General features: G+C 34.5%; 1 protein-coding gene across 1 annotated transcript in view; it reads left to right on the top strand.

The window, feature by feature from the left end:
- Positions 1 to 13,919, top strand: part of RSBN1 (round spermatid basic protein 1) — a 43,949-nt gene that overhangs the window by 1,508 nt on the left and 28,522 nt on the right. Inside the window, exon 2 of the mRNA XM_025453471.3 lies at positions 10,713 to 11,386. Coding sequence (XP_025309256.1) covers positions 10,713 to 11,386 — 674 coding nt within the window. The remainder of the gene's footprint in view (positions 1 to 10,712; positions 11,387 to 13,919) is intronic.

Raw genomic sequence — 13,919 nt, 5'->3', positions numbered from 1 at the left:
GACTAACCATGCCTTTGAAAAGTGGGAAATGTACAGTGGTGGATAGTTAGAAGCAAGAATTTCAGTTGCAATTTATTCTTTCTGGGCACCAAAAAATTGAGAATTTATTTAATTCCAGTAACCATCACTAAACTCATGAATACTGAACCCAGAAAACGTAGGACTACCCAATTAAATGAGATCTGGAGAAATTAAGTTTACCAAAATTGATGTCTTCCTGTTCCCAAATACATGTAGCATTTATTTGTATTCTCTGTAAAGGAGGGGGAAGGTAATGAATTTTTATTATACTATGGGTTTTTATATGATTTTATATAATTTGTTTTTATATGATTTTATATAATTTTTATATGATTTATTATAATTTGTTTTTATATGATTTTATATAATTTGTTAGTTGTATTTACTCAAGAAGATTTTAAGATATAAGTATCTTAGTATTTCTTAGTATTCGGCCAGCTGGGTTATTACATGTCTTTCAATCTAAAGTTTTGGGAATCTTGGATTCCTTCCATATATGGGTCTTGACTTAATCAGGTTTTTTTCGTGTGTGTGTGTGTGTGTGTGTGTGTGTGTGGTGCTACTTCCAAATGGTACAGTTTGTTGCAAATAATTGCTCAATAAATATTTATTGGATGAAATCTTTCTTGCTTTGGTAGTATCCAGATGTTACTAGGAATAAAACTTGTGTCCATCCGACAGGACTGCCAGTTTCCACCACCACTAGGCCCTGATCTTGCTCTTTTATTTCTCGTCTTCTCATTTCATGTGTGTGTTTTAACTGTACAGAATTAGAGGGAATCTTGGAGATCAACCAATTTAAATTTGTGTTGTGGAAGAGGAAACCCAGGCCCAAAGTAGTGAAGAGACTTGTCTAATTAAGTCACAGTTAATTAGTACAAAGTACAAACATTAAAAAAAATCTTTTAATGAATCATTGGTATAACTGGAAGTAGAACCCAGATCCTTAAATCCCAGTTCAAGTGTCCTCCCCCAGCTGCTTGTTGTTCCTTTCTTTTATATATATGTATATATATAAATGCGCTATTTACTTTCCCTCATTCTTTGCTTATCCCTTCCCCATGCCTTGGCATCAGAATGGCAGTAACTAGGCCCATCAAAAATTTCTGACCTAGCCCCTTTTCTATGGTGGGGTAGTGGCAGTTGCACGTATAATGAACAACAGTGTGTTCCTCTGAGGATTGCACAGGCCTCATGTTCTTTAACAAACATAATCAAATCTTTAACTCAGTGTTGTCTGACAGAACTTTCTCCAGTGATGGAAATCTATGTTTGTGCTGTCCAATATGGTAGCATGGGTCATATATAGCATTTGAAATAAGTTGTGAAGACTTAAATGTGGCTGGTGTGATTGAGGAACTAAATTTTTAATTTTATTTAATTCTGGTTAATTTATAATAGTTTCTTTGGGCTAGTGGCTGCCATATTGGACAGCACTGCTTGAAGCATTTTAGTCTGCCAATATGTGACAAAGTGGATTGAGATCAGGTAATTTCAACATGTTACCCTTTTTTTTGTTGTTGTTAATTGAAACACATAGACATATAATGTTACTAGTTTCAGGTTATACAACATAGTGATTCAATATTTATATGGATTTTTAAAAAGATTTTATTTATTTATTCATAGACACACGCACGCACACACACACACACACACAGAGGCAGAGACACAGGCAGAGGGAGAAGCAGGCTCCATGCAAGGAGCCTGACGTGGGACTTGATCGTGGGACTTGATCGCGACTCGACCCCGGGTCTCCAGGACCACGCCCTGGACTGAAGGGGGCGCTAAACCGCTGAGCCACCCGGGCTGCAGAAGGATCATCATAAGTCTAATTTAAACATTTTAACATTTGAGTGAGGGACTGTTGGATGCTGTATTCTGCAGGGAAAGGACTCCCTGGTGGTATATACTGGGGGAAAACTGTATACTGTAGCCTTCTAGATACATAACAGATAATGACATTTTAAAAGTTCTCAGAACCCTACTGGAAAAAAACTGGCTTAACCTTGTTTCATCCAGGCTTTTGCACTCATTTTGATGGATATCTTTACTTTTTTCACTGAACATCTTTATACTTGTTACAGTCGTGTGCAGGAGGCATGCCTTTGGAATCAAGCTTAAGTTTAACCTGTGGCTCTACTACTTATTCTTTGATCATGGGCAAATTACTTTAACCTTTTTCAGCTTCAGTTTTCCTGTCTTTACAATGAAGTTGTAGTATTTGTTTTACAAGGTTATTATGTGGATTAAATGTGGCAATATGTGGAAAGTATTAGAAGAGTGTCTGGCTGATACTAGGCACTTTAAAAACTGCCTTTTGTTATTTTTATCATGCTTTGTCCTTGAAACAACTCTAAATTAATAAGGAGAGTTGCTAGACCCTTGTTATGTACAGAGTTATGTCTTCCCTCCCTTATTCTCAGATTTTCAGAAACTATTTTAACTTTTTATTTTGAGATAATTATATATTCACAGAAAATTGCAAAAATAGTGCAGAGAAGTTTTTACCTTTCATTAGTTTTTCCCAATGGTTAGATCTTACATAACTATTGTATAATATCTACACCAGGAAATTGACATTGGTGCAATGTATGGGTGTAATTCTGTGCCATTTTATCTCCTGTTTAACCACCATTGCAATCAAAATCCACATCCATTCCATTACCACAAAGATCCCCCTTGTGCTAATCCCTTGAAAGTCTTAAATACCTCCTGTATCTCCCCACCTTTACTAACCTCTAACAACCACCAATCTGTTCTCTAACTCTGTAATTTCATCATTTTGAGAATGTTATAAATGGAATAATATAGTATGTGATCTTTCAAGGCTTATCGCTTATCCTGATGTCCTTGAGATCCATTCAAGTTGTATGTATCAATAGCTCATGCCTTTTCATTGCTGAGTAGTATTCTATGGTATGCATACACCACAGTTTAACCATTCACCTACAGAAGAACATTTTGACTGTTTTCCAGTTTGAATAAAGTTTCTATGAACGTTCATATTCAGGTATGTGTGGGCCACCTAGGGATCCCTACTATCCTGTTTTGACAAATGTTTGTATATTACAGGTGTGGGTCCTTTGTCAGATATTTGCTGTGTAAATATTTCCTCCCACTTTTGTTATTTGTGTTTCCTTCCTTTTAACAGGGTCTTTCACAGAGCAAAAGTTACAAATTTTGTTGAGGTCTAATATTTAATTTTTTTTTCTTTATTCTTTTATGGATTGTGCTTTTGGTGTCATAGCTAAGGTCTCAGAGCTTAGGTCCCAAAGGTTTTCTCTCTCTCTCTCTCTTTTTTTTTTTCCCTAAAAGTTTTACAATTTTACCTTTTACATTTAAACGCTGATTCATTTGAGTTAATTTTGTGTGAGGTGTGAGGTGTTTTAGGTCAAGGTTCATGTTTTTTTTGCCTGTGGATATCCACTTGTTCCAGCATCTTTGTTGAAGACTTTTCTTTCTCCATTGGATTACTCCTACACATGTAAAAAATCAGTTCCACTGCCTGTTTTTGTATGACTTGTTAAATAAGGTGGTCTTTACATTTTAAGTGGTTGAAGAAAACCTCATGACATGTGAAATTTGTAAGAAATTTAAATTTGGTGTCCAGAAATAACGTTTAATTGGAACATCACTCCTTTAAATGTATTGTCTATGGTAGTTTTCATGCTACAACAGTAGAGTAGTTGAGATAGCATCATGTGGACTGCTAAGTTTACTACTATCTAGATCTTTATAGAAAAAGTTTGCCAATTTCTGAGGTCATTCAGCTGAAAGACATGTTCCTTCACACCAGCCTAATGGTACCAAATCCAGCTTCAGGTATAAGTTAATCATAAATTTCAGATTCTAGATGTTTGGAGTTGCTCATAAATAGTTGAAACAAAAATTTCTCATCTCTAAATTGGGAACTAAAATGAGTTTTGAAGAGATAAAGTGACATGCTTAAGATCTTCTAGTAAGTGATAGAACTGAATCTAGGACCCAGTTTTTTTGACTTGTGGTCCACTTTGCTTTTCATTTTTCTCTAAGTACATTTTTTTTTTTTTTTAATGATAGTAACAGAGAGAGAGAGAGAGGCAGAGACACAGGCAGAGGGAGAAGCAGGCTCCATGCACCGGAAGCCTGACGTGGGATTCGATCCTGGGTCTCCAGGATCACGCCCTGGGCCAAAGGCAGGCGCCAAACCGCTGCGCCACCCAGGGATCCCTCTCTAAGTACATTTGATTGTTAACTTAGTAAAGAGATATTTAAATTTTTTTTATTTCTTATAAGTAACAAGCTTGAGTCTCAAACTGATAATGTATTACCTGTATATTTTGAAATCTTAATTTTTTCTCTCCCTTTATTGCTTATTAAAAGCATAGGACATATTTGCTTCAAAATTATTTTTAAATTATTCTTGCTTAGAAAATTTGTAATTTTAGTAATATTTTAATATTTTATAGAAAAAAGGAAAGGGGTAAGTCCATTTCCCTAGCTCTTTTCTGTAGTATCATTACATGACAGGATTGTTCTTTTATATTTACTTGTGAATCAGCCTTCCTTTCTCACATTTTTTATCATTGACCAACTGCCCAATTTCTATCACAGGGAGTGTCCCTTAGACAACTAATTGAAATTTTTTGTGATGTCAGAAAGCTATTGGCAGGAACTTAAAATCCAAATTCTATTTGGTGATAGGAGTAAGGAATTATTTGGGGATTATACAGAGACTGAAATAAACAGATCATCTCATTTATCGGAGTAAAAACTTAGGGGAATGATACTTTCCTTACCTACCCAGAGGGGGTGGGGGGGCTTTAGGGCATGAAATTTTTGCATAACCTAAATAATGCCAAATTTGTGGTCATGTAATGGGCACTCAGTAAAATATTTGTTGAATGAAGTAATGCTCCCCTTAATGGAGATTCTTCTAGGTCGTCCTCCTCCTTCTCAAGTCCCTTAATTGTAACCAGATAATTTTAGTTTATCATCTCAAGAGTGTAGTGTAATAATGCATGGGAAGAATTTGAGTTTTGGAATCAGACAAGATGAGTGAATATTGGTTGTCATCTACTAGTATTGTGACCTATGGTAAGTAGCATATCTTATTTCAAGCTGTTTTCTTCTCTATAAAATGGACTTGCAAATCTACCTCACTGGTTTGAGGATTAAAATGACATTGTATCATATCTAGTAGACCCTTGGTGAATAATAATTTTCTTCCCTCTTTCAGAGATTTTTGTCCTTTTTATGGGATTATCTTGTAATATACTACATTGTATTCTAGGTCAATAATTTCTATCTTTTGTTTTGATATCCCAGAGTTATTGCCAATAATTTCAAGGAATGTATCAAATATTATTGTGAAAATGATACGATGGAAAAAAAAAGAAAAAAAATGATACAATGGTGAGCACTTACTGTGTGTTTGGTACTGTGATGAGGCCCTTATATTTATTGTTTTATTTAATCCTTACAATAGTTCTGTGAGGTAGGTACTAGAATTAACATCTTAAGATGAGAAAATAGAAGTTTAAAGAGATTAATGAGCTTTCCTCTGGGAAATTAACTGCTCATTAATTTAAAGCAGTAAGTAGTTGGGCTGGGACAATACGCTAGGTCTAACTGTAAAGTACCTGTGCTATATGGCACTCTTTACTGACTCTACAATCCAACTATTTTGAGGTAACAGTAGTTAGCATGTATTGAGTATCTGTTATGGTCTAGGACTATTTTAAGTACTTTATGTGCTTTGTTTCATTTACTCTGCTCACTCATTTTATGAGATACTGTTACTTTCCCTCATTTTACCAAAAGGAACAAGGTACAAAGAAGTTGCAAAAGGTAATACTCTGCGAGGAAGTACTAGGATAGGGATTCAAATTCCGCTAGCCACTCTTAAACATTATGATATAGAGGGATGGGGGTAAAGTAAGGCAGTTTTATAAACATATGGTGACCTTTTTTTTAGTCAGGTTCTTATATGGGATGGCAAGGACACCTAATAAGACTAAAAAATTTATTTTCAGAAAACAACTTTAGCTTTTTTCTTTATTATGATTAGTAAAATATAAAAAATGCACTTGCTTTGAAAATGTTTATCCACCATGATTTTTAGAATTGAAGATAATACATTTTTTTCAGTTCTAAGTTACAATTCAAGTGTAAGAATGGTGATATAAATTTAAGTTTTATAATAGGAAAAGTAATTTTTTTGCATTAATAAAAACTTTCAATAGTGATGTTGAATAAATGATGCTATCAGATAGTTGGTAATATTGGCATATTTGAGGATTTTATTTTTATTTTTATTTTGGTTTCAGGTGTAGAATTTAGTGATTCATCGCTTAAATAGAACACCTGGTGCTCATCATAACAAGTGCCCTCCTCAATACCCATCACTCATCTAGCCCATCACCCACCCACTTCCTCTGTCAACCCTCAGTTTGTTCTCTATCATTGTCTTATGGTTTGCTTCCCTCTCCTTTTTTTCCCTTCACATATCATATGTTCATCTGATTTGTTTCCTAAATTCCACACATGAGTGAGATCATATGGTATTTGTCTTTCCTTGATTGATTTACTTCATTTAGCATAATACACTGTAGCTCCATCCACATAATTGTAAATGGCAAGATTTCATTCTTTTTGATGACCGAGTAATATTTCATTGTTTCTCTGTGTGTGTGTGTGTATTTTATATATTATATATTCTTTATGCATTGGACACTTGGTCTTTTTTTTTTTTTAAGACCCTTGGTCTCTTATGAGGATTTTTTTTTTTTAAAGATTTTATTTATTGGGATCCCTGGGTGGCGTAGCGGTTTGGCGCCTGCCTTTGGCCCAGGGCGCGATCCTGGAGACCCGGGATCAAATCCCACATCAGGCTCCTGGTGCATGGAGCCTGCTTCTCCCTCTGCCTGTGTCTCTGCCTCTCTCTCTCTCTCTCTGTGTGACTATCATAAATTAAAAAAAAAAAAAAAAAAAAGATTTTATTTATTCATGAGAGACACAGTGAAAAGCAGAGACATAGGCAAAGCAGACTCCCCACAGGGAGCCCAGTGCGGAACTCAGTCCCAGGACCCTGGGATCATGACCTGAGCCAAAGGCAGATGCTCAACCAGTGGCCACCCAGCTGCCCAGTCTTATGAGGATTTTATTGATAGTGTTGTGCATTTAACACATTGATAGTGTTATAATGACCTTTGTTTTAAGACAGCAATTTGTCTTTCAGATAAGTGTATCTTCTTCTGTAGACTTACTTCTCTTTATATTTGCTCTCACAGTTTGATATGTGAAAGCTTTCCTTAATCACAGATAATAGAGTAGCTTGGCTTTTTTTTCTGTAAAAAACTGATATCAGTAAATATTAGCTTTTGCACTATAGGGAAATACTCAAAATGTTACTTCCTGAATATGTTCTCTGTTGGAAAGCTAGAACAATCAACCAGGAATGGAAAGGCTGTGAAAACTTTAGGCTTTGTTTGTTTGTTTGTTTTTAACTGAGATATAATTGACATACAACATTGTGTAAAGTGTACAACATACTGATTTGATACATTTATACTGCAAAGACATTGATTTTTTTTTTTTAAGATTTTATTATTCATGAGAAACACAGAGAGGCAGAGACACAGGCAGAGGGAGAAGTAGGCCCCCTGCGGGGATCCTGTTGTGGGCCTCGATCCCAGGACCCCGGGATCACGCCCTGAGCCCAAGGCAGAGGCTCAACCGCTGAGCCACCCAGGCGTCCCAAGACATTGATTTTTAATTAATGTTTTTAATTCAAGGCAAGGCAACCTTGATAATCTCATAGGGCAACAAGGGCTAACTTACTGTAATAACCTCTTAACAACTTTGTATATGAATGCCATATTCAGTTGGTTGTCATCACAATAATTCAAAAGTAAATTTTGTTTATTCATTGAAATTCATTTAGCTAGTATGACACAAATAGTCTCAAATTTCTCAGTAAACACAGGTGAGCTCTCTATATTCAACCTTAGATAAGAATCAAAATTTGAAAAACAGGATTAGTGAGATAGATTGACATTTATTTCATATTTTAAACTTTTATCATGGTGAAATATGAGATTACAATCAATTTAAGGCCCTTTTCATTTCTTTGTACCGTGGTTTTTTGATGGGCTTGTGTTGGATGATTTAAGTGGTTCTCATATAAATGAGTTTGGAATAAAACCCACAGAGACTTGGCCGTGTTAGAAATACCATTGGTAAGTTGATAGTAATATAGAAAATGTGTTACAATCAAGGCAGCTCCTTCTTGGTGTTAATTTCAGTGGCAGATCTAGGTCACAATTCATCTTCTGCATACCAAATACCTCCTCTGAAGCTTAAAATAACAGATCTATTCAGAGATAGTTTCTTTTTTTCTTTTTTTTTTTTTTTTTCCGGTGAAATTGCTAAAACGTTTAGCAGAGTGTAATTAGATGACTTTTAAAATTGGTCTAACCTTTGTATTTAATGGCATTAACATTTAGTTGCTTGGGAGAATTGCCTAAATTACTGAATTTTTAATGTGGAAAATGTATTTAGATTAATTTTATTTGGTAAGAAATATAAACTACTGTTACCAAGTGTTTTAACAAATTCTCAAAGATTTACTTGTATGTAGAATAAAAGATGGATTGCTTTTTCTCTTGCCAATTTAAGCAATCTGATTACATGTATATTTTGCTATATGATCTCAGTTTAATTACAAGTGATGTTTGCAAATGAAGGGTTTTCTTTTTGTTGTTTAAAAACATATTAAACAGAATGAAAGTAATTTGGTATCTGTACACTTTAAAGTCTGACTTGTACTTCTGAATATTTTCTTTAGAAGTTTTTCATAACTGGGCAATATTTGGTGATTTGGAATGACTGTATAAAGCACAGCAACTGTCATGTTTGCATTTTATACCAAGTAAATTATTTACTGTCAATTTTATTGAATTTGTTCTTAGGTGTAGTCATAGGATCAGTTGGAGTATTTGTCTTAACACCGAATTGCTTGAATCATGTCAGAAATACTATTGTTGGGTAGACAAATACTATACAGTAAATACCAGAGCAAACTTGAAAGATTCGTCAGGACTATACCTGATATTTAATCCTAAAGATTTCCTGCTAGATACATTTTCACACTAGTAAATGAAAGATACTATTCTATTTTGGGTTTGTCAACCCATAATAATCCCTTAAAAATTAAAAGTAAATTTTTAATTATAAAAATAGTATGTGTTTATTGTAAAACATTAGAAAATACAATAAGCAAAAAAGAAAACATCTAGATCTTCATAATTCTACCATCCTACATAACTACCATTATTAACACTTTGGTATGTATTCCTTCAGGTACCTTTTTTTTCTAGTGTATGTACAAAATATTTGTAGACCATTAAGATTTTTTCCTCTCTTTTGGTCCTTTGCTTTTCTCCCTGGAATATTTTTCCCTAGAAAACATGCCTGGCTTGTCTCATTTAGGACTCAACCTAAATGTTACCTCCCAAAGAGAAGTTTCCTCAGAATCTAGAGTAGTTTACTGAAACCTTTTTTTTTTTTTTTTTTTTGCCAAACTAGATTGTAAAGTCCAGATTGTGTCTGCCTTAGCACCATATCCCTAGTGCCCAGAAATGTCCCTGGTGCACCTAGTGGGTACTTAATAAATGTTTGTATGTTTAATATTATAAACTTGGGATCAGTTTATACACACATTAGATGCCCTGGAAAGAAAGGTAATATATTTATTTCTGACCTTAGATTGCTTACAGTCTAGAGGAAAGGTAGAAAATTAGATCTGTGATAATACAGCATGTGGTTAAGTTCTGTGGGAAGTACAGTGCTAAGTGCACAGGGTAGGAGCAGCTACCCAAATTGGGTAGGGATCAATTGTTAGAGAATGCTTTCTGAATGATTGGCAATGTAAGCATTTTATAACCTTTTAATTCATCAGTTCTTTTCATTTATAATATAACTTGTAATGACTGAGTAGTATTTTGTCAGTATATCAGTGCCAGAATTTAATCAACATCCTATTACTTAGGATAGACATTTAAGGGAGTCCCTAAATAACTATCATGGATATTTATGTGTATCTTCAGTTATTTTTTAGGTAATATTTACTTGGCAGTGGAACTTCTGGGTCTGGTGATTATTAAGATTTTCAAGGCTTTTGGTGTACATATCCAATTTGGTGGGTGCCAGATTGCTCTCTATGAAATTTGTACCGGTTTATACTTTCAGCAACACTATATGAGAATGCCAAAAAAAGAAAAGTCATGCCAATTTGATAGGCAAAATGGTGTCTTACAGCTTAATTTGCTTTTGTTTGATTTACCTGTATGTATCATAGCAAAATATGACAAGCTTCACTTTAGATTTTACAGTGGTTACTGAACAGATACTCCGTACAGTATGGCAGATGTGAAATTACTTGGATATTTTCTTTACTTTTGATTATAAGTTGTATTAAATTATATGCTTGCATTTCCATTATCTACTGTTTAGCATAGTTTTCAACCCAGAATATTATTGTATTTTAAGATCTTTGTCTTATTTATTCATTTTATAAACATGTAAGTGGTCATGGCAAATTCAGAGAAACTGAGAATAAGCCAGTTAATTTGAGATCAAGTACCGTAAGAAGTTTATATGTTGACCCTAGGCCCAGCAACTAACTTCTTTTTAATTATTGTGGCCAGAAACACCAGATGAAAATGGTAAAACCCAGAGAGCTGATGATTTTGTCTTGAAGAAAATAAAGAAGAAAAAGAAAAAGAAACACCGAGAAGATATGCGAGGAAGACGCCTTAAAATGTACAATAAGGAAGTACAAACCGTCTGTGCTGGCCTGACCCGCATCAGTAAGGAAATCCTCACCCAAGGACAAATAAATAGCACTTCAGGAGTTAATAAAGAGTCCTTCAGGTATCTGAAAGATGAACAGCTGTGCCGATTAAATTTGGGCATGCAAGAATATCGGGTACCCCAGGGAGTACAAACACCTTTTATGACTCACCAGGAACATTCTATTCGTAGAAATTTCTTAAAAACAGGTACTAAATTTAGCAACTTTATTCATGAGGAACACCAGTCCAATGGTGGTGCACTTGTCCTTCATGCTTACATGGATGAACTCTCATTTTTGTCTCCAATGGAGATGGAGAGATTTTCTGAGGAGTTTCTTGCTTTGACATTCAGTGAAAATGAGAAAAATGCTGCTTACTATGCTTTAGCAATAGTGCATGGAGCGGCTGCTTATCTCCCAGACTTCTTGGACTACTTTGCTTTTAATTTCCCCAACACTCCTGTGAAAATGGAGATTCTGGGCAAGAAAGATATCGAAACAACCACCATTTCAAATTTTCACACTCAGGTAAGATAAAATCATTGTTAAATTGTTTAGTAAATATAGCTTCTTGACAGTATTAATGTCATTCTGTTTCATTTGCACATACCAACACACTTTTGATAAAAATTCATGGTGGTAAAGGTGATTAAAATCATTAGCTTATTGCTCTAATTGAAAAATCTTAATTGCTGAAGTTCTTTGAAATGTAGCTTGTTACTTGCTTGGTTTAGGAAGTGTTTTATACATGTTATACAGCATTACAAGTTTTTATGGAAAACCAGCTTGAAAACTAATCCAGTCTTTGAGAAATCAGGTAGCATTAGTATAGAGGATGTGATTCAGATCTGGTAGCGCCAAAGTAACTTTAGTTAAGACTTACTTACAATAAACACACGAGGGCATTGGCCTGTTTATTTGCCAGGTTTTTGCTATTTTTGTTTCTCTCCTTTCAGTAACTTGTTGGCAGTCTATCCCAGAAACATACCCCATTTTGTGACTTGGAAGTGTCACTAGGAAGACCGCCATAGTGTCTGCTCCTTCTGCCTATGCACTGTTGTAGGTGAAGACATTTTCTAAAGCCTTGCTTAGGCAGCTAGGCTTAAGTCAGCAGGGAAATCTCTCCTTCCTCACCAGTGGTTTTTAACCAGACGTTTTTTTCAATGAGTTATTTTAAGGCATAGAAAGAAGTTAATATCATGGCCTAGTTACTTTCTTACTTCTTTTCTCATAAGGATTATAAACATGAATGGTCAGCTATAAGTTGCTATCCTCGATATAAATTCAACACAGGTTTAGTGGAGAATATTTTACTTTTTAGAGATTTATGATTATATAACCTGTTTTTTCAGGTTATTTAATAATTTGCTGCCATTCTTTTCCTTAAGATTTTTTTTTTTAGGTTAAGAGCCTGTTGCATAATAAGACTCTCAGCTGCCTGCATTATAGTGGTTTCAAGCCATTTGGATTTATTTGAAACCTCCTCTAACTTGAATCTTTTTAATGATTCTTACCATCCTTGCCTCCAGTGAGGGGAGTATCCAGTTTAGATTTATAAGCTTCAGAATTTCTCTAATTGAAGTTCTCTCTGCAGTAGAGAGAGCAGGAGCAGCCAATCTGGAGAGGTCGCAAGATGGGGCTGCCCAAGACGTTGGAACACGATGTGCAATAAAGGGCTTCGTCTTGGATTTTGGCCTTGTTACCACAATCAGGTACCGAAGTGCTGACTTTTGTAGTAGATTTTCTTTTTTCTTTTACCTTTTTTTTTTTTAAAGGAGTTTTGCCCTTTTAAGGTTAAGAATCCTATTTTTATAAATATTGCAGAGAAGGGACTGAAAACAGTTTTCCTGATATAGGCCATAATCCCTGTAAGTCCCTATTTAACAAAGAAAGATATTGCTGAGAGCAGAATTAACATGCTTCATCACTTTTTTAATTTAGAAGATGCAGCAAATTTTCTCTTCTGATTTATAGACCAACAAGCATATCTGAGAAATAAGTCAGAAATAATGGGTGAAAAAAAGTCTTGGTTTTGTAGGGGTGACTTTTTAACTTTCATGTTAGTCTATAGTGGCTCAAGCTTATTTGTCAATAGTACCCAATCTAAATAGTTAATAAAAGAAAGTATTTCTAAATATTCCCTGCTGATTTTTGTCCTCCAATTTTTTAAAATGGAGCTGAAATTTAAATGACTGTACCAACAACTTACCTTGAGATTTACTTTGAGATTTATAGAATAACCTCTTCTTAAGAACATAGCAGATTGTTATTAAATTAGATATCACTAAGTACTTCAACCAGATAAGAATATTGAGGACTACTGACTAAGTCTTGTGCTGTGGTAATCCTGGAACTTCATTTTATTTATGAATTTTCAGTCATTGGAGGAGAAATATGGAGTGGGTATGGAGGTTGAGGTGGTCCATGAAACTTTAAATTTGCACCTGTCAAATACTTGGCGGATGTGAGTGTGGAAGCTAACACAATAGTTGACATTGATTTAGTAGTTCATTGCTTAAGAAATATTTTCACATTCCTAACAATATTTGAAACAACCTATGGTGTAGGTAAGCAATTTTATCTCTGATTTCCTTTGAAGAAACCGAAGCCTGGAGATGTTCATTATTATCCAAGTTCATGTAGCTAGTAAGTGGAAGTCAGGGTGCTAACTTAGGCCACCTGAACAATATGCCTGTCATTTTACCATACTTCTTTACTTCAGCCATTGGAAAAGAGATGAGTGCTTTTATTTGTCTAACACTGTCGTTAGTGAAATTAAAATATCTTTGTTTAAACACAGTATTCAGAAGGCTATTAATTTTTAACAAATACCTTTTTTTGTCTAATGAAGTCTTTTGAAGTTCTGTTTAAATGTCTATAAATAAACTGAAGAAACTTGTTACCTTAGACAGTTATTGGAAATTATTTATAGTTTAAATATGTAGTCATAATAATTATTTATGGTTATTTTAAGATAATTTAGCAAACACTTATTTTTTAGTTATTTTTTAAAGTTTTATTTATTTGAGAGAGCATGCAGCAAGGAGGGATAGAGGCAGAT

This window comes from Canis lupus, chromosome 17 (genome assembly GCF_003254725.2).
Source record: "Canis lupus dingo isolate Sandy chromosome 17, ASM325472v2, whole genome shotgun sequence".
Classification (NCBI taxonomy): Eukaryota; Metazoa; Chordata; class Mammalia; order Carnivora; family Canidae; genus Canis; species Canis lupus.
This window is presented reverse-complemented; position numbering and strand designations above follow the sequence as displayed.